This window comes from Lagopus muta, chromosome 4, assembly GCF_023343835.1.
Source record: "Lagopus muta isolate bLagMut1 chromosome 4, bLagMut1 primary, whole genome shotgun sequence".
Lineage (NCBI taxonomy): Eukaryota > Metazoa > Chordata > Aves > Galliformes > Phasianidae > Lagopus > Lagopus muta.
The window spans coordinates 14,073,348-14,094,707 of NC_064436.1; the positions used below are offsets into that span (position 1 = coordinate 14,073,348).

Here is a 21,360-nt window from a genome sequence, read left to right on the forward strand (position 1 = left end):
AGGAGCGGCTGATTGACATTTTAGTGCTGCAGTCTCTGTAATTCCATGCGTCCTGATGCTTGAGCCCTGATCCTCTGAACTCTGGCACCAGAGATCATATAGCTCTCAATGCTGTGCTGACCACGTAGTGGTTTTAATTTGTTCTTTTTAAAAAATTATTACTTTTAAATATTTAGCTTCTTTACAGGGAGCAGAAGAGTAGTTGGCTGAGGCTAAAAAATGAATTTTCAAAAGTTTTTTCCTTCAGTTTTTAGCTTGCTTCAAACTCCCATGGCAATTTTGATAGCTCGGCTTCAAGCCCACTTACACAATGATTCATGGGGGAGGAGAGAGAAGTGAAGTCAGAGTGATATTTTGATCCGGGGGAGGGCTAGAGTATAGGATCATTTTAAATTGAGAAAGCCATGCTGGGACTAATGGTAGATATTATCTGTTATTTCATAAGGTAAATCCATATTATTCTATCCCTTGACTCCTTTCCTGCCCACATATTTTTCTCATCAGAGCTGCAACTGAATAATACATAACCCGGGGAAAGATGGCTAATAAAAAATGCAACAGAAGCAGGCCATGTAGGACTTAAAACTGTCGGATTAGTGGAGTATCTGCCAGCACAGTCTGAGTACTGCGAACTACAGCTCTGAACACAATCCCTGAAAACTGCATCTAGTTGCTGGACAAATACTTTGTTTGTTCAATATACTGAGTGTTGTTTGTTGTTTTTTTTTCCTTCTTTTCCTTCCTGGCCCTAGGTAACGTCCTGCACGGCAGCAGCGTGGGGAGAGGAAGGAGCCTCTCAGAAGCCCCTCCAGCCATGCTCCAGCCTTTCCTGGGACACAAGGGAAAGAGGAGCCTGGCTCACCCCAGCCTTCCCATGCACGTGAGGAATGCTGTGCTCGCAGCTGCCCTTTTCCCAGAGTTCCTGAAGGAGCTGGCAGCTCTTGCACAGGAACACTCCATTTTATATTACAAAGTACCGGGGGACTTGGAGGATTATTATTAGTGGGTTTTTCTAAAGTAGGTTGGTTTATTTTTTTGAAGAAAGAAAACTGTCAGAGTTTGAACTGATTATTTTTTACTGGTGCAAAGCTGCTTACGAAAGAAAGTTCTACTTCACTATTTCCTGAAAATACTTGATTTGAGAGGGAAGGAAGAGGCAGGATGCTATTCCACATTACTTTATATTGGGCCTTACAACTTTCCTCTGTGCTACATGACTTATTTGAGAGATTTCTCACATTGCTGTTAGAGCAGCTCCCTGAGCTCACCTCCTTGTTACACAGGTGCCCCTCTTTACTGCCACTGTCTCCTGTTGAATTTTCAGGCACTTAAATAAGGTGGACTAAGAGGGGGCAAATGTTCCAGCTTTTTTTACTTCAGAAATACTCCTCTCAAAAGCCTGTTGTTAGAACGCAGCTGGTCTGGAAAAGCACTGCCGCAGGGAGAAAGTTTGGGGAAAAGAAACGCGTGCAAAATGTGCACAAAACCCTTTTCTGTGAAGGGCTGTGCTTCTCCGTGGCTTTGTCCTCCTCCCTGCTCCCCTTCCCTGGGACGGGGTTCATGCCAGCACACCACTCAGAAGCCCTCCTTAGCCAGTAGCTCAGGTTTGTGAATTCAAGTGATCTTATGTGTGTTAAACCCATGACTAGCTGCAAGCAGGTGCTGGGCTCTACACATACCGCATTGCCTTATGTTGCAGACAGATCTGCGGCTATCAGCTGTTGGTCTTTGAAGTCAGATGAACTGTGTAAGTGGATGTGGACTGCAGACTGCCTGGAATTTTCCTTGCAGTTTCTCAGCGTTCTTTAATATCTACTGCACTGCTACCTAAACTCTCAAGCATGCCTTATTTAGTAAGATTTGCACAAAGTACAAAACAAAGTGTGTCTATGCAAATGGTAATTAATTTGTTGTTTGTTTTTATGCTTATTTTAATAAGCTAAGGAACGGCATTCAGTTTCTTTCAGTAGTATTAAAAGGACAGCAGGCTGTTTTTGTCAATCATTTCTTCCCCCCATATTTTAATGGAAAACGTTTGCACTCTCCTGAAAGCTGTTCTCTCTTACTGCTCTTTTGTGGGGGGGTTATGGGGAAAAGTTGAATACTGTTTGTTTACTTTTCATTTAGGGGTTGACTTTTCCTAGTATTGCACTTTTGGGATGGTGAGGGGAGGAGCGGGCTATTCACCAGCTGCAGAATAGGAAGCAGCAATAGGGAGAGCTGTCTGCTAGTGACTAACTGCTTGAGAAAATTCTCGTCTGTGAGTAATGGGCTTCATTAGAAGAACCCAAGCATGATGAATTGGTGCATCACTACTGCATTTCGTCTTATCTTAGTAGCATAATTGTGCTTCCAGGGTGCTGTGGTTGGCTCCATAAAGAGGAGTTTCATTCAAGAAAGCCTTACATCCACTTCTTCCAGGAAAAAAACTTAACAGCCACTCCAGGAAATTTAAAGAAATGGAAATAAAAAATAACATTTGTGTGAATAAATTCTGCTGACTGTAATTCCATTATTCTGGAAAACTCCAAAATCACATCCCAATTTTCAAATATGCTTTCTCAGAGATAGCAAGGGAGAAGCTTAGGATCTAAAGTATACTTAGTTGAAGAACAAAACACATTAAGAAACAAAAAACAGCAAAAACACCCCCAGAAGAGTCCAATTAATTACAGGTCAGTTCTTGTGGACCCTGCAGTGCAATTTAAACTCCGAAAGTCTTTCGATGCCTCTGAAAAATGCTACCTTTCATGTGCAAGCTGTGAGAAGCATTCATTGTCAGACTGCTGTAGGCTATTCCAGGGAAGAAAATCCCTAAGTGTACCTCTAACAAGATCACCTCAACAACTTCTCTGGATCTGCTTCCACTTGTTTGCTGTACAGTCATCACGTCCACCATGGTGGAAGGGTCACACTGCTTCTCAACTGACACTAGTGTGCTTGCACTTATAACTTGATGGCTTTGTTATTTTGTGTGTGTGGTTTTTTTTTCCTTTTTAAACAGCATTGCATCACCATCCTGTAAGTCACCTCTGACCTTCACATGACTATTTCGCCTCACAAGCTTCCTTGCAAGCTGGAGCCAAAGCTGTGGGTTTTTTTTCTTGAATCTTGGTTATCCATGTTCAGGAGAGCTCTTTTTTCTTTCTTTTTCCTTTTTTTATTTTTTTCCTACGATGCTGTTATAGACAAGATATAACTCATAAATACTTCACTGCATCCAGACGAAATCATGGGTCCTTCCCCTACTCTCACTTCTACCCACATGCATTGCTGTCCTTCACGCTGGACTCATCAACCTACTGAAGGGGTTCAGTGGCATTGTATGTGGAAAGTGTTCTGGCACTGTGAGTGTAGAGCCAGGGTGTGCTGCACTCCTCTCCTGCTGGGTACTTTGTGAGCAAAAGCAAAAGCAGTGAATCTGTGTGATAAGCTACCTTCTAGCAGTTCAGAATCAACCGCTAAATTGCAGTAGTAATCACGTGTGTTTTTTAAAGAAATCTTTTATTTATTAAAAAGAAAAAAAAAAAAGGAAAAAAAGAATTCTGCAGACCATTGCTTAAGGCAGTAAGCTTACTATGTGAACCATTTTGTTTCTATTCTGAAATAAAAATCTTTGTTTGCTGAGTGGGAGTGATTTCTTCTGAGATTGTTCATTTTACCTGGTGTTATCAACAACTGTGCAAAGACATGGCAATGTTCAACTTAGCAGGGATGTGCAGTTATTTCGGGTTCTTAAAATGTAGACTGCTCCAAGAAGCACCCGGACATTTGAGGAATGGAAAGATTTTCCTTATGAGCTGCAGTGGAATAAAGTCAACCCCTGAAATCTAGGATGATGTGGAGGACTTCTTGGTGAAAGATTGCAACTGTGTTTGTACACAGCGTTCCCTTGTAAGAGGGGAATCTGTCAGCCCCCATGAGGTGGGGAAGTGCACTAACCCCAGCTTAGGGCTACAAAAATGGCCACTGTATGTTTAACACTGTATTTCTTGGTTGTTGAGCTGAATTGGACTTGCAGGTAGGTCTCAGCTGTGATAGAAGCACCGTGTCAGCAGCCAGTGAAAAAATATTGGCAAGGATTGCATCTGCCTGTCTCCAAAATGCAGGAACTGTGATTTATCATGAAAATGTTGATCCTTTGAAGATGAATTGCCTTTTTCTGTGTAAGTTCTTCAGCCCAATGCTTGTTTAATAGGCTCCTTCTTTCCAGTTAGATAATGCATTATACCATCTCTCTTCAATGAGGCATCTTGGTCAAAGGCAGTTCCTGTTATAACTGGGATAAAGCACTTAGCAGTGTTGCTCCAAACAGCATTATCATTCACGTGTACCGATCCTTGAGCATACACATCACTTGGGATTCATGTGCTGTGTTGATGGCCCATCTTAAATTAATCTTTTCTCTATGTGCCCCAAAATAAAATGGAATTTTACAGGTGAGCAAGATGTTTGCTAGTGCTGTAGTTCCAGGTATTTGTCCAGGTAACGTCTGAACTTGGATTTTGGAAGAGTTGACATGAAGGCTGCTGGTCTTAGCTGCCTTGCGGCCATGAGAAGGTTCCCTCGGTGGTGCTCGGCTGTGGGAATGCCCTGAGATGTTCCTGTGGCATGGCTGGCTCATTATTACCCTTCTTGTTGAGGTCTGTCACTTTGCAAGAAGGCTAAGTTCACTGATGTGCTGCTGTGACTGCTTTGTGCATTTGCCTTTCAGACTCAATCTGATGCTTTTATTAAGGTTAGTGAATTTCCCAGAGTGGGAGAAAAACACCCAGCAGCTGGGGTGGTCTCTGGGGATTGGCAGCGGCCTTGCCTGGAACAGGAGAACATCTGGCAGGTGGTGCCCAAGCAGAGTCCCTGCCACCAGCACCGCTCCAGATGCTCCTTGGCCCAGGCACAGGGCCTGAGAGCTACATAGACTCCTCCTTCAGAGAAAAGACTGGCAGACAGACTTGTTGCGTCACCTCCTGTCCAAGGATTTAGGTTCAGAAGGTTAAGTCCTATTTACCAAGAGAAGCACTGTCTCTAGCATGGTGCACAAGTGCTTGCTACCGTTTTGAGTGCTGTGCTTACGCCTCACACAAGGTTTTATGCTTCAGGAAGGTTTTTAGCTCCTGTAAGAGGCTCTAAAAGCTCTGGATTGGGAAGAAAAGGATGGGAGCTGTGTGATTTGGTGCGGTTAAATTATGTCATTGTATCATTTGAATTTGCAGCCACAGCTCTGGTTTGAGGGCAGCTTGATTTAATAAGCAATTTACTGTGCTGTATTTACTGAAATTGCTATGTCATGCCTGCAGTTTTTGTGACAGTTCCTATTAAGTTGGTAACATTTAAACTGCATCTGCAGTTGTGGATGGAATACCAGGATTTTCTTCCTCCTTTTCTTTTGACTCTGATACCTTCAGCCCAATGCAGTGATGCTGCTGCTGCATCTAGAGCGGACTGAGGTAAGCGTAGCATCGTCTTCTGTGTACCTTCTGAACATCATCAGCAGAAACAGAGGGCTCCTGACCCTCTGGTTGCTTACAGAAATGAGAAAATTGAGGGTGAAACACCACAGGTTAGCAGGGGGCACAGTGAAAATTTACATTTGTGTTTATCCTGATTTAACGGCCAAAAAGGAGAGGTTCAGAGCAAACTTGAGAAAATGAATATGACAGTCTCCTATGGAAACCTCCCAGTTGGGTAGCATTGCGCTGTAGTATTCTGGACCAGAATTGTGCCAAGAACAGAAAAAAAAAAAATGATCCTTGTTAGCATCAGATTTGCATAAGGAGGTGTTTGGATAACACAGGACAGTGGTGGTGGCTGTCGGAGCGAAGGCAGCCGCAGAATGCAGCACTGTTTGGTGACTTTGTGATCCGTGAAGGCCCAGCTCTGAGCAAACGTGCTTAATTTTTCAGGGGCCTCAGCTTTGCTGAACATGTTGTGGCCCTGCGTCAGTCTACTTCATTTGTTACATGCTCAGCTGGAAGCCTCTTATTTATGAATAGGAGGCATTACTTGTATTCTTAAACACATAGTACTTAAAGTGGTGGTTGTTGCTGACTGTGCAAATCTTATTTTGTTCATTGATTATAATGGCTTTGTGTGGCAGCTGGATTAAATTAAGACTGAAGGCTCTGGGCTAGAAGCCCTGATGGAACTTTTGTGCAAAGGCTGCATTTCTCAACCAAGTAACTTTCTCCAGCGCGTCAGCAGGGTGCCTGCATACGATTATGTATTGTGGGCTAAATACCTGCAAACTCACATTTCTGAAGAAGCCAATCCCACAGCAGCTGTACTTTATTACAGTCTCCTTTAAAAATAGCTTGGATTTAGACCAAAAAAATAATAAGTTAAATCCAGGACAATGAAGCCGCACACAACTCAGCGCTGCAACAGCAGCTTGGCCATTGCTCAGGCAAGGTACCTGCCTGTGCTCCAAGGAGAGAGAGAGGGCTCGGGTCTCTGTGCTTGTGGCTGCAGCCTGAGCCCAGGACTCTCATCTCTCTTGGTGCTGCTCCGAGTCCGAGTGCAGCTCTGACCGCTGTCAGGCTTAAAGTCCCAGAACAGTAACAGTTTTGTAAGCTTCTCTAAGGCCAGTCAATGTTGTCTTATGGCAGCAGCTGAGCACTCCGTCTCCTGCTGGAGGTTTGCTTTGTTGTGTTTAAAATCGGGCTGTAGGGCCTGATATGGGCCGTGTGCTGGGGCACAGCCAGAAAAGAGGGAGCATTGCTGGCAGTCTTCTTCTGTTCTTGCCACAGCAATCCCTGATTACTGGTCATGCTTAGCCCAGAGGCACTTTTAGATGGAGTGTAAATTTGCCATTGCAGAAAAGGGAGCAGCAAATCACAGGCCCTGACAACTTAGGAGTTTGGATTTTTTTGCCTTCCTCCCACTGCTTAGTAATAGATTCCTCTCTTTGTATCTGTATTATGTGAAACTCTGCAGCTTCTTGCAGGGGCAGGGGTGGCTTTCATTGAGCAATCAACCCAATGCAGGTAAGCTTCTGCGTGCTTGGAAGGATCAATCTTGACCTCCTGTCTGCTGCAAGTTGGCTTTACAAGACCATTAGGTGTAGCAGAGCATAATGAACTGTAGAGTATTTTTAACAGTGTTGCAAGGTAGATGCAAGAAGCAAAGGCAGAAAAGCCCAGCCGGTGGTTCTGTCTTTTCTTTAGAGCAGTTTTAGACAGTGGGTGGAAAACTAAACTTGTTTAAGAAAGAAAAAAAGCCACTCTTACTGTCAAGGTCATAAACTACTGCGAAGGTGCTGCACTGAGGTCAACGATTGTGAAATTTATAAGTAGGGGGGTGCTCAGAGCAGAAAGGAGAACACTGCAGGAGCTGACACCATGCCACAAGCAGAGTGGAGAGGGGCTGCAGCAGCATTACAGCGTGAATACTTGTAAGAGAGTAAATTTGTAGTTACGGTTCCTATCATATGCTTCTATTTTTAATGCTGTTAAAATTAAACTCTGCAGCCAAGGCTGAGTGCTAGGAATTCTTTTTGCACTGCTTCAGCACTGCCAGCATCTTTTTTGTCAACTTTCTCATCCTCTTCTGCAACCTTGGGTAAGGGATACCTCAGCTGTACAGGACAGCAAGTATCATCTCTCTGCCTCGGGGTGACCTCCCAAAGGAAAGGACTTCCATCAACGATGAGATGAGATTGTCATGGCAGTGTCTGGTGTCAGCTATTAATTTGTGAGTGCTTTCCTTGGCCCTCTGGTTGTGAACGGCTACTGCTGAAAATCTGCACAAAACTGTCCTTAATTCACCCTGCCTGATGGCTATTGCACAGATGGCATCTCCAATCAGAAGCTAGGGGAGAACTGCTGTAATTAAATAAGACTTAACAGCTAGGGTCAAAGCCTCCATCTTAATTCTCAAGTTCCTAGCCTTGATACAAGCACGCTAAAGCAACCTGTGGGTCCGCAAAATGTTCTGATACTGAATGCTTTGTGGTCAGACACTCCACCTGATCTTGCTGGTTTTGGGGGTGGGTGGTTTTTTTTGTATTTGTCTTCACGATAGCAGATACTAAATTCTAAGAAGCTGCTTCTGTCTTTTAACATGTTCCGCAGATTATTGTTACACAAAGCTAAGCCAAGGCTGTTGTAAAGCACTTAGTTGTGGAGTGTTTGTTTAGGATTTACCTTTAGCTCCATGTAGCACACAGAATGGCGGTGGCTGTGGCATCTGGGATGGTTTTTCAGGCTCTTGGCCAGCAGTGAAGGCTCGTGTCTTGATTGTATTCATTCAATCAGGCTTGTGTAACAGGGCTGATGCTGTGAGAGTCAGAATCAAGCAAGCCAGCCACGCTGCCCGTTCTCACCTCTACATTCTGTTGCCATCAACCAAAACCACTTCTACCCTGATGGCCGGTACCTCCACTGATGTTAAAAAGATTAACCATCTTCATCTCCTTTGACTCAAAACACTTTTTTACATCAGAAAGAAATTTACAGTTTGTGCGTCTGCAAGAGACTTGCTTAAAAATTCAGCAAGTGACTGGTTCTTAATATAGTTCAAAGTTCATAGACTATGGCTGATCTTTACCTTCCCTTGAAGGAGAAGAATGTTACAATTGTTTCTCTGTATCTTCCCTGTTATCCATTTTAAAGAGATTGAGATTTATAATAAATCCAGTGCTATACTCGTATAGAACTTGGCTCGTGATTTTTAACAGATTTTGTACTATATTAGCAAAGAGTATTTAGGTAAGGAGTGGCTAAGAAGCAGTAGCCATTGAAGAAACAGACCAGTAGTAGTCATGCTACAGTAGGGGAGATCCTTCCCTCTCTTACAGACAGCTTAATTGTTACTGTTCCAAATACCACGTTGCGTTTTCCTTTATTTATTTATTTTTGAAGAGGCAGCCACTGTTCTAAAGGATCGGCTTGGCACAGCCCCATCAAGCTGTGCAACAGAAAGCATTAACCTTGGAGTACCACCTTCTGGAAACAACTGTGTTTTTCTAAACCCAGCAGTACCTCTGAATTAGGACTTGAGGTTTCATGCAGAACCTCCTGTGCCTTCTGGTTTCTTCCTGCCGTGGCAGCGGTTGAACAGAATTCCAGTTCTAAAATTTAAAGTTTGCTGTATAGTCTATTGACTGCACAGTCAACCTTCTATTGACTGAAAACTTACACCACTGGCTAAGAGAAAATAGTGCTTTTTGCTCAATCTGTGGAAACTGCCAGTAAAAGTTTTTGTGCAAATGACAGGCTACAAGAAAACCCTGGCTTTGTGCTGTTGTAAGGGTCAGGAATTTTGATTGCAACCATGTTACTTCTTTTTGACAGCCACATCCCTTGAACTGTGTAGCTATTTTTATTGAATTATGGATATACATTTATCCATTACATGTATTTGAAAAGCATCTTTTTACTTGTCTTCTAATTTAGGGTTCCAAGTTGAACTTGAGCCAGTTTGTACAGAAATATCCTCTTTGAGACACGTTAGCACTTGTAAGAATTAATTGCCATTAACCTAGCTTGAACTAGGTGCTGCAAATGTCACTTCTGCAGAAGATGACAAAAATCCCAGTGCTCAACCTGCTGCACTCCTTTGGCAGCACGCGCCAGGCAGGCATAGCCCCAAAAACCATTCTGAAGAAGCAACACTGAGGTCTGAGATAAATGTGGTCTTTAAAACGTACCATTTAGCAGCCTGCGAAAGGGATTTAAGAAACTCCTGCTGGTAAATGGGATTTCTTTTCCTACTAGTTGTAAATTTGAATGGATGCCTCCAGTTGGGCCTCCTGTTAATAGTTTGATCAGCAGGATTTAAACATGTTGGTGGGGTGGGACTGGGAACTTAACTCCAGGAGCTTTGATTTCAGAGAGTGCTTAAAGCTATGGGCTGCAAAATGGAAGTTATAAACCAGAACACAGCGTAAAACCCTCCTTAGGAGTAATAAGTGGAGCAGATCCTGGATCCAGGCTGAATCCTGCTCAGTAGTCAGTAAGCTATCTGAGTTACTTCCATTGAGTGGATGCGGTTCCAAGTGACAGCATAAAGCCCTAGGCCCAGGTAAACGTAAGTTATGAATTGTTCAGGACTGAAACAGCACTGAGTAGCCAAAGCAGATGTTTGGACACATACAAAGTGAAGACAAGCAAAGAATCTGGCACTGATTATACGTAGCCACTTAATGTGTACTGCTGACACTTACATCTACTGACTTTGTCCCTTCCCCTACCTCAGACATGAAGAATGAGGACTAGCATTTTTTTCTTCCTTCTGCTAGGCATGAAGGTACATGTGGCCATTCTTAATTACTGCTGGGTGTTTTGATCTTAGGTACAAATGTACTTACTCTAATTAACATTGAGTTATTAGTATGTACCACTGGACTGCTGCATTCCAGATCTGTGCATTTCCCTTCTGACAAAGAGGAAGCTGTAAGAGCTGAATTCACACTTGCTTTACTACAAAACTAACCAATGCAACTTAGCTCTGTATACTCACAGATTTTCCTGGGAACGTGCTCCCTATGGCTATATGGAAATGACACTTCAGAATGCTGCACTGAAATGAAGGAGATGTAAGATGACTGCCAGCTTCTGCTGAGGTGGTCCTTTGCTCATCCACCTTTGGCCGATGCAGCTGGGAAAGGCAAAAACATGATGCTCCTTGAAGCATAACCAGTCTGGGAAAAAAATCCTGACAGACAAGGAGGCACCAAAGTTCATTAGCAGCAAACCAGACAGAACGAAGCACGTCTTCTGTAGACAGCTGGGCCAGTTTCTCTTGTGGCTACTCTGACAGCTTCTTCTCTAGTATTTGCTTCACCAGAAGAGGGTTGGCTCGGCCTCGTGTAGCTTTCCGAACCAGTCCAATTAACTTATTGATAACTTTTTCATTTCCTCCTTTTATCGCCATAACCTTTAAAAAGAACAGGAAAACAACACGCTCAGTCATTCCTGGACAAGGTATGGATATTTTTGTTTTTTAAGGCCACCGCAGTTGAATACTGTAAATACTGTACTTAGGGGGTTAAGGTGTTATTATAAAAGCTTCCTTCGGCTTTGCAGTAACTGCTCAACAACTGCAAGGCCCTACATTTAATGAAGATCTGCCTTTATTGAGAAAGTCAGTGAGCACTTCTGGATTTGAACACAAGCAGCTCAGACAGTGACTTCCTGGGAGAGAGCAGGAAAACAAGTGACTTTCTGTTGCCGATAGGAGCTTTTTCCTTAAAATACTGTTCAGTTTTAATAAATTATTTTCATTGAATCGCAATCAATTTGAAAAATATTTCTGAAGCCCATAACAGAGATTATTTCCTCGAAGCCAAGGATCCTTTGCAACAAAGCAGTTAGTCCACTGATGAGAAATACGGCCTCCTATCAGAGAGCTACTGTTTGACGCAGAGTTACCTACAAAATATCCATGTATAAAGGCTAAGCAAAGGAAATGAAAAAGAAAAGCACTGAAAAATCCACTGTCAAGCATTTCTAGAGGAGGCACTACTACTGAAACTATGTCCTCTTACAGTTTGTGCGGCAGGGAAGGCATTCTCGGCATTGTCAGAATTACTGGGCAAAACATGATAGCTTCAATTAAACACGATGTCATATTTACAGATACTAAGGGAAGGATTGCTAACATATGAACCACCAACTGTGACAATTTCAAGCACAAATGCAAATACTGCTGCTCGTTAGGATATCTGAATTATTGGCAGTCTAAAAATCTCTGTAAAGTCACAATATGGAAGGGACTCGTTACTCCTTATGTGACAGAAATCCCTTACGTGGGGCAGAGTACGGTACAGCCAAGATCCTGCATTTTCATTAACAGCTCAGTGTTGTTTTGGAATTTTGTCCATTTTGAAGAAAGTTCCCAACGAAAGCAAGGCCTGTTTGGTTTTTTTTTCCTGGCAAGTACTCGGCTAACTCTTATTTTAGTTTGCAAGTTCTTACAGCAATTCGAAGCAGTGAATTACAGCCCTTCCAGGCAGCTTTTGCCTTAGTGAAAGACCACCTGGAAAAAGGAGGAAAGCGAAGCCGCTCTACTGCATTTGGCTTGACTAAAACAGCAAAAAGCAGAGAGGAATGACATTCTCAGACAAGGCATTATTATTGAAATGGGAGCGTAGTTATGGACCTTCAGCTTCTGCACTTCCCAATCAGCTCTGATGTTCTTTCTGTATCTACGCCTGCGCTTCCACACTAGTCTGAAAATACAGAAGCACTTTTATCAGGCTCTGCAAATGAGTCAGTCTGATGGAGGTCACGCCGACCTACTGCCAGCTCATTTTCTTTATCAAAAGCTCTTGCAGAGCTGTTAGCATCCCCCAATGCGAACTGGGGTGGGTGGTATTGTTCTCAGAAGATGTCAGTGTTTTTTTCCAAATGGCAAATTTATCCAGACAATGCTTGTATTAGAAGTAAGCTATTCACTTCTGCTTTTACATTTTCACTCCAGAGAACATACAAGCGCTTGTTTTCATTCTCATTTTTTATACAAAACAGATGTTAGAGTCTGTCAGGATTTCTTCCCACTCCTCCCCTTCGCAATCAACAAGCTTTTTCCCCCTTTGCTGGCTCAGAGCTCATTAGATGGATGAGCCACGCAGGCTGCTGCATCCTTCTGAGGGGATGGGGAACAGCTGAAACCCTGTCCTTACACCTGCAGCTGCAGCAAGGGGGAGCAGAGGGCAGCATTCCCAGTCCCCAAGCCTCCAGCGCTGCTGCCACGTGGGTCTGTCTCCTCTCACCCTACAGACACAGCCAGGCAGGAAAGTGAGCAAAAATTCGCATTTGGCTGTGAAGGAGGAGGAGGACAGGGTAAAGAGAGGAGTAGAATTTTAGACCTCTCAGAAGTCCCTGAGTCCATTACTATTATATGCCTTGCTGGCAGATAGCCTCAGTCTTCAGAACAATGTAGCAGTGGTGCACTAATATCACAGGAGATGGCAAAAAAAAAATGACAGTTAGGTGGCCAAGTGGCCAGGTCAAGTTAAGGGCAGTGTATTGCACAGGTGAAGAAAGAGCCCTACAGCTTTCCTTTCTTGTATTACATTTTTATGGTCTCCTAGAATGACTTAGCACATTAGCCAGACTGGTAATTTCTTCTGCAGATCATTTTGTGTAAGCTTCAATTTCCAAAAAAACACTTAGTAAAATAAGAAAGGAGAAGAAAAGACCTGATGGTAGCTGCACGTCAGCTTTAATGCTTCTAACTGGCTTTAGAGCTCAAATACCAATTAAAAGAGAAAAAAAGGCCATTTAAACCCCCCTTTTTAGTGCCAGAGAGTAGAAGGGTGTGCAAGCTTCTCAGCACCACCATAATCACCTCCTTTTCTCGTTCATCAATCACCGCCTGGCAGATCTGTTCAAGTTCTTCTTGATCTTGTATCAGTTCAAGCTGCTTTTCTTTAACGATTTCAAGAGGAGTCTTCCCTTCTCCCTTCCACAATTCCTCAAACACCTGAAAACCACAATGAGCAACAAAAATCAGTCATTTTACATACTGATGTTATTTATTTGCACTATTTTAGCTGCTGATCTAAGAAGTCAGATTTTAGTAACAGCAAGAGCAACAGTGATCTTCTCACGCTGTGCACTGCCTGAGAGCAGTAAAAGAATGCATCTCCATGAGTGGTGTCTCTGCCTGGAAACTGACCATTAGTTGACAGCAGTACCAAGTCCAGTCCCAGGAAACTCATTACCAGTCCTCAATCAGCTAACTGTCATGAGGATACATATGACAAAGCAGAAGAAAAATAGTGCCAAGCAGAATCTCTGCAGCAGCTCCATGCCCAGCTATGCATCACCTCCCAGAAAAGGAATGCTGGGTGACTCTAAGCCTCGGGAGTAATTGTTAATGTTGGTGTGTGTTCCTATGCTGTATGAGGGCTGTTACCCTGGAATAAAATTGAGAAAAGAGAACATTTATAAAAAAAAGTTTCCTTGGGCAGTGATTTTCGTTTGCTCTTATTTCCTTTGCTGTTATTTCAGACCTGTGGGAAGAGAGGAAGAAAACCGTTATTAAAACAGCTGCTTACGCTTCATTCTGCACTGAAGATATAATTGTATGTTTGGACCACTGCTGTGTACCAGTGTGGAAATAGTGCCCTGTCACCATTTCAGCATTAAATACTCAATGCAGGATGGAGAAGAGGCTGGGAAGGAGAGAAGAGAAGGGGCACTCAAACTGCGTGTTAATTAGCAAAGCAGTGAGACAACTTAGGGAAAATGGCACACGTGGGGTGGTGCTTTAGGAATGCCAGCAATATTCTTCAGCACTGGAATATTTTGTGGTAAGAAAGACCCTCAGTTAAACAGTTCTGTAGCCACAACATGTACATAGGAACCATGCACTGACACAATTCCTGCAAGCAGATATTTGTGTGGCAGCCGTACCCTAAAGCTTTTGATGGGATCTTATCACAGAGCTAAGACCCGGCGAGAGGGTAATGATACACAACTCTCACGGAAGCTGCATCTTCTTTTTGCCTTGTAAGAGGGTTAAGTGCACATCAAAATATTAAATTGCCAATAAGCAGAGTTATAACCACCATAAGCAAAGCTCTAAGCTGCTTTTAGCTACAAAAATCAATGCTATATACAACGTCCTCTGCAAGATCTCTCTTCCTGTACCGTACTTAAAGATCATCATGCCCACGCTACCTGAAACACCCCTAGAAACAAACACATCCAGCGGAGACTCAACCTGCCTGCATCTCTTAGCATTATCTTTTTGCTGCACTCCATGCCTCATTCCACAGGCAGCCCCAGCTGCTCCTCCTTCCCCAGGGACCTGGCAGAAAGCCTTCTGTCCCCGAGGCACTGGGATGGCACATCTCCCTTCAAAGGGAGCTCTGGCCTCTCTGCACAGCACAGCCCACAGCAGAACACCCTGGAGAGTCTGAAGCGCTGAACGAATCAGAGACTGGGCAACGAAGAAGCCATATCATTGTTCTGGAAAAAGGCAGATGTGATTTTTAAGACTGGTAAGCATGCAAGCAAGACACTGTGGGCTACAGGAGGGGAAAATTTGCAACAAACACAATCTGAGCAGCCAACCATGGTGGAGTTACCCAGCAGCAACTCTTACATCAGGCTGCTGGACAGCTGACACTGCGAGATCCATCTCTGATTCCCTGCCCCTTCTGTGCCAAACACCTCCCGGCACTGAGAAAAGCTTGTCCGTTAGAAACCTTCAAGGCAGCAGATTTTCCCTGTGACATCTGCATTGTATGTATTTTTCAATTTGGTAACGAGCTTATCCACTTAACCACCAGAGCAGTATCGTTATCAAGGCCCTTGCTTGTTTACAGGTATGTCAAAAAACAGAGAGAGAGATGAGCCCAAATCCTGTCAAAAATGCATTTTTAAAAATGTGCTTGGCTACTTGGCAAGAAATTTAAAGAAAGCAGTTTAAAAAATGATTTCAGCTCATTTACACAAACTGTGTGCATCAGAACAGCGGGATCAAATTATGAAGTCTCCAGAGCCAAAATGAGAATCTCAGGCCTCATTTCTATCACTAAAATCTCAGTAATTTCTACTATTGACTCTTGGCTGAGCGTGATTAGATTTTAATGATGTTCTGCTCTCCCCACCTAACAGGCATAGCAGCAAACCACTGGTCAAGATGAATTAATCAGGACTTGCACGTCTGGCAGCCATGGGCATCATATCAAACATTTTGCAGCTGGCGATCATACCAGCTGAATGCTCTGCCTGTGAACGGCTCCAACTGGAAAGCCTACCCACTGCGATGTGCTGCCAGAGGAGGAGGGAAGCAGCAGGCAGCACCATTTGAGCCTGTCCTGGGGGCTGCTCTCCTCTGCCCTGATGGAAAGCCTCCATGTCTGGCAGTTGTCCCTCAGCCTCTGACAAAAGTGAGGGGCAGGCTGGGCTCACTGCTCCAGATGGTACAACCATAATAGTCAAAGCAGATGCTTCTGTTTAGGTTTGTGTACTGTACTCATTTTCCTGCTACCTACTTTGAAGTAGGGGTGCCAAGTGGGTCCACTGAAGTTATTCTTATATTGGGTGACCTATGCAACTGCACAAGCAAACAAGGCAAGGGGCCTGCTCTTCTCCACACGCTGCTACAGATCCCTGGTGTTTCCACAGAGTTGCTGCAGCACAGCTCTCAACAGCAGAAGCCACGTTCTGCTTTCCTGACCCAAAAACCACCTCCCCCCCACAATGCCCTCGCTGAAAAGCAGGTCCCTTCAGCCACAGATGTGCATACTGCCAGCCGTACTGGTGAGGAGCGAGGTCCCGCCTCAGCCATACTCCTATCAGACCAGTTTCAGTGTACTAGAGTTACGTTCTACTGTTGACATCCAAATGGTGCCTCCACGGTAAGGCCATGCACAGTGTGTGCCTATGCAGGGTCTCCCCAGTGCAGGACATGCTCCCTGCACAGCCCTGCATACCAGCGGAGCTGCTCCCCTTTGTACAGGCGTGCCAGCATGAAACTACTTCAGAGGCCTCTGGGGTAGGATGCTATATTTGATGGCAAGTTGGGCACGAGCTCTGTAATTACCCAAGTGGTAATTATGTAAGCACACTGTGCCCTTTCCTTGGCATACGCATCCTACCATACAATGTTCTGTGTCTATAATCAGCACTCGCAGCTTTTATCTGTGTTTTAATGCCTTATACAGCAGAGACTGAACACAATCCTCTTAACAAATTAAAACTTCTAACGGCTTCCTGCTGCGAGCACGTATGTGTATGCATGTCTGTGTGCTCACCCCATCAACCCTGCTAGCGCTTCTAGTTGGATCTGTCTCTACCACTGCAATTCGTTCTCCTCCACTCCAAGTGCTGCACTTCATCTGCCGTTGTGTATATATAGCCCCTTCTGCCCTCAGGCCATCCAGCATCTCGGCCTACTGCTGAGAATTGTTATAAACATTTGTTACTCCTCTGACATCCAGGCAACCAAAATACTTTTCTAAATGTGGCAAGGTTCCTGCAGTTTGACAGCATCACTCAGTGATGGCAAATAGCACTGTTACTTCTGTGTCCAATTTCAGAACACAGAGGACAACATGCACATCACAAGGAGTTTGTAATTAAACAAGAAAGGCATCTCTGAAATTCTTGACATTTCATAACCTGTCAGAAGTGCTGGCGTACAGATTTATTACAAGGAAAGGACTCCAATGGAGGGGCATTAGTATCCTCTCTACTTCCAGAAGGAAACAGACTTAAGAATGGAGTTCTGAGCTACTTTTTCAGACACAGACCCCAAACTAATGGGTGCCCCATTGCCCTGAAGGCACACAACTGCTCTGCATCCCAGTGCATTTCTCTGTTAATATTTTATGTCCTTTTTGAAGCTTTTAGTTTTCCAGTCCAACATTTCCAGATGCACATGCCTGAAGTCAGGCACTTAAATCTGTATTTATGGTGCCTACAAAAAGCAGCTGGCTATTCCAAGGAGCAGGCCAATTACAAGGCCAACATAATCAAGATCCACAAGCACCTCCAAAAGAAAACACCCAGAACCAGGAAGTGTCTCCCAAAAAGAGACACATTTGCAACTCTGGGTTTGTAATCACGTGAAGAGTGAACTAAGGCCTGTACTGTTTTGAAGTTACACTCGGACTCAATCAACTTGTGCTGGAAAGGTGGAAACGTGCCCTGTGCATTTGAGAGAGGTAAAAAGGTTAACTAATGTACTTAAACACAGAGCACTGTAACTCATTGGAAAGGACGATGAATCCCACATAGAAAATTTGAGGTGAATGGCAGTTATTCCCTATCGCAAAAGCATTCCAGATTTTGCCTAATATGCACAAGCAGTTCATAACTTTAGAGATCAATGTGTGAAGTGCTGATTTTTCAGACTGTCCTAAGCAAAATGATAGAGGGAAAACTGGCTGCACAGACAGTCCTTGCTTAGGAGACTCATGGCAGCACTTGCTCAAAGAAGCCAGGGTAAAAAGAAGGTCAGACGTGTCTGTGTTAAACTCACAGAGTGCACCACATCAGACTTCTTTTTGTGACTACAATCAGGTGATTGATATCCTTTTCCATGCACCAATACTTGACAATATAGGCTCTAGTATCCTTTTGCACATACTAGCTGATACGCTCAGCTTAACTGCAAGCCATGGATTAGTTCCCACCAGCCTTTGCTCAGGTGTTACTCAAGCTACTAGACTGAGATCTGGCATCTGCTTTGCTCAGAAGCAGGCTTAACTGACTGTTGCTTAAAGCCCCCTTATTACGCTAAGTACGCAAAGATATCACTAGGATTATACTACATAAGGCATTTTCATCCATTAAGTGTACATAGCATAGATACAAAATCTATCCTTCATCAGCACCCTGACGAATTTAAAGCAACCAATTCATTGGTACACCATGAACGCAGATGAAATAAGCATCAGCAGATTCAAAGTACGATATCAAAAAATACCTGCTTTGCTGCTGAAGAAGAAATGTCTCCATTTTCTAGAAGGTTCAGAAGGTCAGCAAGGAGAAAAGAACTGATGGGGCTGTGGAAAAGGGGGACAGGAGTTACCTCAGAGAGGAGGACAAGTAATAGATTTATGCCACTGTTGCTTGTCTAAACGTCACACAGTTTAGCATGACAAGCTAGGGTTGTTTTTTTTTCGTGATACACTATATTCAGTTTTCATCTTGACTGCCTGATTATGCCTCACCATTGCCCTCTTCTCTGGAAGGCATTTGGTTAACTTCATTAATCATGACAGTGTCAAGGCCTAAGCAGCACTGCCTCACAGATGATAACTAAAGCAGAAGTCAGCATCAGAGTGACATGATACTGTTCTTGGTACATGAGAAAAGGAGCAATTTTATTTCACCACTGTTGTAACTGAGAAGTCTGACCTTTCCTTTGCTGTAAGGGAATGTTGTTTTAAATGACTGAGTAGGTCACTCAGAATCCAGCCGATCACTTTCTTTGGCTTCATCTGGGTCTGTTTCACCACATCTTCAAAGAAGTCCATTAATCCATCTTCATTCTATTAAAGAAAAATTAAGTTCATTAAACAGATACTGAAGAGCAAGCACTATTAATTACAATTGGAATCAGAGTATGTATGCTAAACTATAGAAAGTAAAAAAGCTGCAAGACTTTGGAGTAAACAAACTTGTGCCTAGCATGCATGCATACAGTTTATATGTCAGCCTGTATAAAGGTAACTTCAATAATCAAGTGATCTTTTCTCTCTTACGCCTTTCTTAGAATTAATATTTGGAGAGAACCTTTCTCATTTTGTCCTGTTTTTAAATACATACAATGGCATTAAATATAATGCTCCATACGCTGTCACGTTATCATTTACTAAGAAGAGACCTTGCCTGAAATTGCCTTTAGATACCTCCCTCACTCTTAATGTTGCAATCACTTAAGTTGTCTATTTTTGACTGACAGAATAAGATTAGTTTGTAGTCACCCCCTGAACGATATGGTAAGGTCACACTGTAAGAACAGGGGTTTTATGTTTCTAGATTTTTCACAGAAGCTATGCAAGGCTTTGCACAGCACCCTAAGTGCTCAGAAGGTATGATAGTAGGGGATTCAATTTATACTGTAAGTGAAATCTGAGATTGTTTTTGGAAGAACAGATAGTGCACAGCCTGTTGATCACTGTGCTGCTTGATATCAGGGCACTGGCAGTTCTTGAACTGTAGCACAGAACTCATTAGTTCTACTGATGGCAGAAGAGACATTAAGTGGCAGGAGGAATCCAAATCCTCCTTGCCACCAGATTTCTGCAGAGCGTGGCATAAATGAACAGGAGGTCTCAGCAGCTCTCTGAAGAGGTAGCAGTTTAGAAGCAGTCACTGAGTTATTCTGCTCATACTGTCATCACAGCAAAACCCTCTTCCAAGCACACAGTAATTGCAGACAGATCTCTGTGAATACTTCTGCGCAAAACAGAAAGCAGGCAAACACTAAACCCAAGCCTGACTTCTCCATGAAAACTGAGCCCTGTCAAAGCAGTCTTCTTTGCCTTTGTATTTAAACGAAATTTATCACCACAGCAATACAGAATTTTGGACTTTCCACCCTCCGTAACTTTCACAAAACAAACTTCCAACATCTTTGGATACTGCTTTTAAGGAGTTCACACTCTACTGCTCTCTGTTCCGGAAAACAGAACAAAAATTACTTCAATTAGTGGGCTGATGTGCTATAAAACTACTATGATAAAAATCAGACTCTCACCCTTTCCTGTCCTGTGCTTTTACACATTCACTGAGTAGTCTAATGTAAAAAATAAGGTTAAATATATTAGAAGAACAAATTTTGTTATTATCAAAGTAGAGATTAAGAACTGTGCATGTGTGCAATGGAATTATTAAGATGATGAACTACCAAATATTGTACTCCTCTTAATTCACCTCATGATTCATTTGCACAAACACTGATTATTTAAATGACTGATTACCTTGCATTAAAACACTTGTACAATTTAGGTAGGAAAAAGCCAGTGTGTACAAATGCAGTTGTTTTCACTTCAATGTATACTGCAGGTTTCACAAAGTCTAGGCTGAGCAGTCCAGCTACATCATGTGCATAAAAACTTTGACTGCAGGTGCCACGTGTCTGAATGCAGGCTGCACGGCTCAGATGCAGCACATCCAACACTTGTATCACGTAGATGATGGAGAGCAGCCCTCTAACACTGGGCACATTGAGGTTGCTGGATACCAACAGCCCGGCTAGAGTTACAGCACTGATGCTTCTGCCAGACCTTTGAGAAATCAAGGGCAGACATATCCAGCCTCCCAATTTCCATCAGATGATTTCCAGGCAGCAAGAGGAGAAAAGCCCAGGAATGCTCAGACACATTTGTTTATGTATGCTACCACGTACTGAGCCCCAGACTTGCTTCTTAAGCACGGAGAAATGGACAAATTCTTTTGCAGTTCTTTATTATTTTTACTTTTTTAAGCGATTGTCATTTGCTGTAGCCAAAAAGTAGGAAACACCAGAAGTGAAATGTTCAAGGCAGAACTTCAGAACATCAAAATGACTGACAAAAATTAAACATTTTCCTTATTTTCTTGCCATATAGAAAGTTACTAATAACTTGAATTACTTCAATTCTTAAATACCGTACTATTTGAACTTCAATTTGTTGTGCGTTTTGGTCAACTTTTGTCATTCTAGATTCCGTCCAGCCACCAAACGTATTTCAAGAACTTTCAACCAGAAGAATGTCATTAACTATAGGAAAAAATAACCTGCCAGAGGGAGCAGCTCTGATACGTTGAGCTCTACTATCCATCATTTCACTTCCTAAATAAAATAAAAAAAAAAAAAACCATTCACTGAAATATTAATTTAGCTTCTTCTCTACTAATCTGACATCACAATTTTTCTGTGTGCTGTCTGTATGGACTGCGTATTTCTGCC

General features: G+C 43.1%; 2 protein-coding genes across 17 annotated transcripts in view; one reads left to right on the forward strand and one right to left on the reverse strand.

The window, feature by feature from the left end:
* The window catches only part of FHIP1A (FHF complex subunit HOOK interacting protein 1A), an 85,786-nt gene extending 82,159 nt beyond the window's left edge, over nucleotides 1-3,627 (forward strand). For all 13 annotated transcript variants that reach the window (XM_048943043.1, XM_048943035.1, XM_048943042.1 and 10 more), the window contains one exon: nucleotides 753-3,627. In XM_048943043.1, coding sequence (XP_048799000.1) covers nucleotides 753-1,003 — 251 coding nt within the window. In that variant the 3' untranslated portion in view covers nucleotides 1,004-3,627. The remainder of the gene's footprint in view (nucleotides 1-752) is intronic.
* The window catches only part of GATB (glutamyl-tRNA amidotransferase subunit B), an 83,993-nt gene that overhangs the window by 31,911 nt on the left and 30,722 nt on the right, over nucleotides 1-21,360 (reverse strand). For 2 of the 4 annotated variants that reach the window (XR_007376717.1, XR_007376718.1), the window contains exons 10-13: nucleotides 18,822-18,955; nucleotides 18,388-18,466; nucleotides 13,291-13,425; nucleotides 10,459-10,875 (exon numbers count right to left, since the gene is read on the reverse strand). Coding sequence is in view for 2 of the 4 variants with exons in the window: in XM_048943056.1 (XP_048799013.1) it covers nucleotides 10,747-10,875; nucleotides 13,291-13,425; nucleotides 18,388-18,466; nucleotides 18,822-18,955 (477 nt within the window). In the remaining 2 variants the exon portion in view is untranslated. Of the gene's footprint in view, nucleotides 1-8,826; nucleotides 10,876-13,290; nucleotides 13,426-18,387; nucleotides 18,467-18,821; nucleotides 18,956-21,360 lie in introns of those variants that run through there. The other 2 variants (XM_048943056.1, XM_048943055.1) reach the window with 1 other exon arrangement.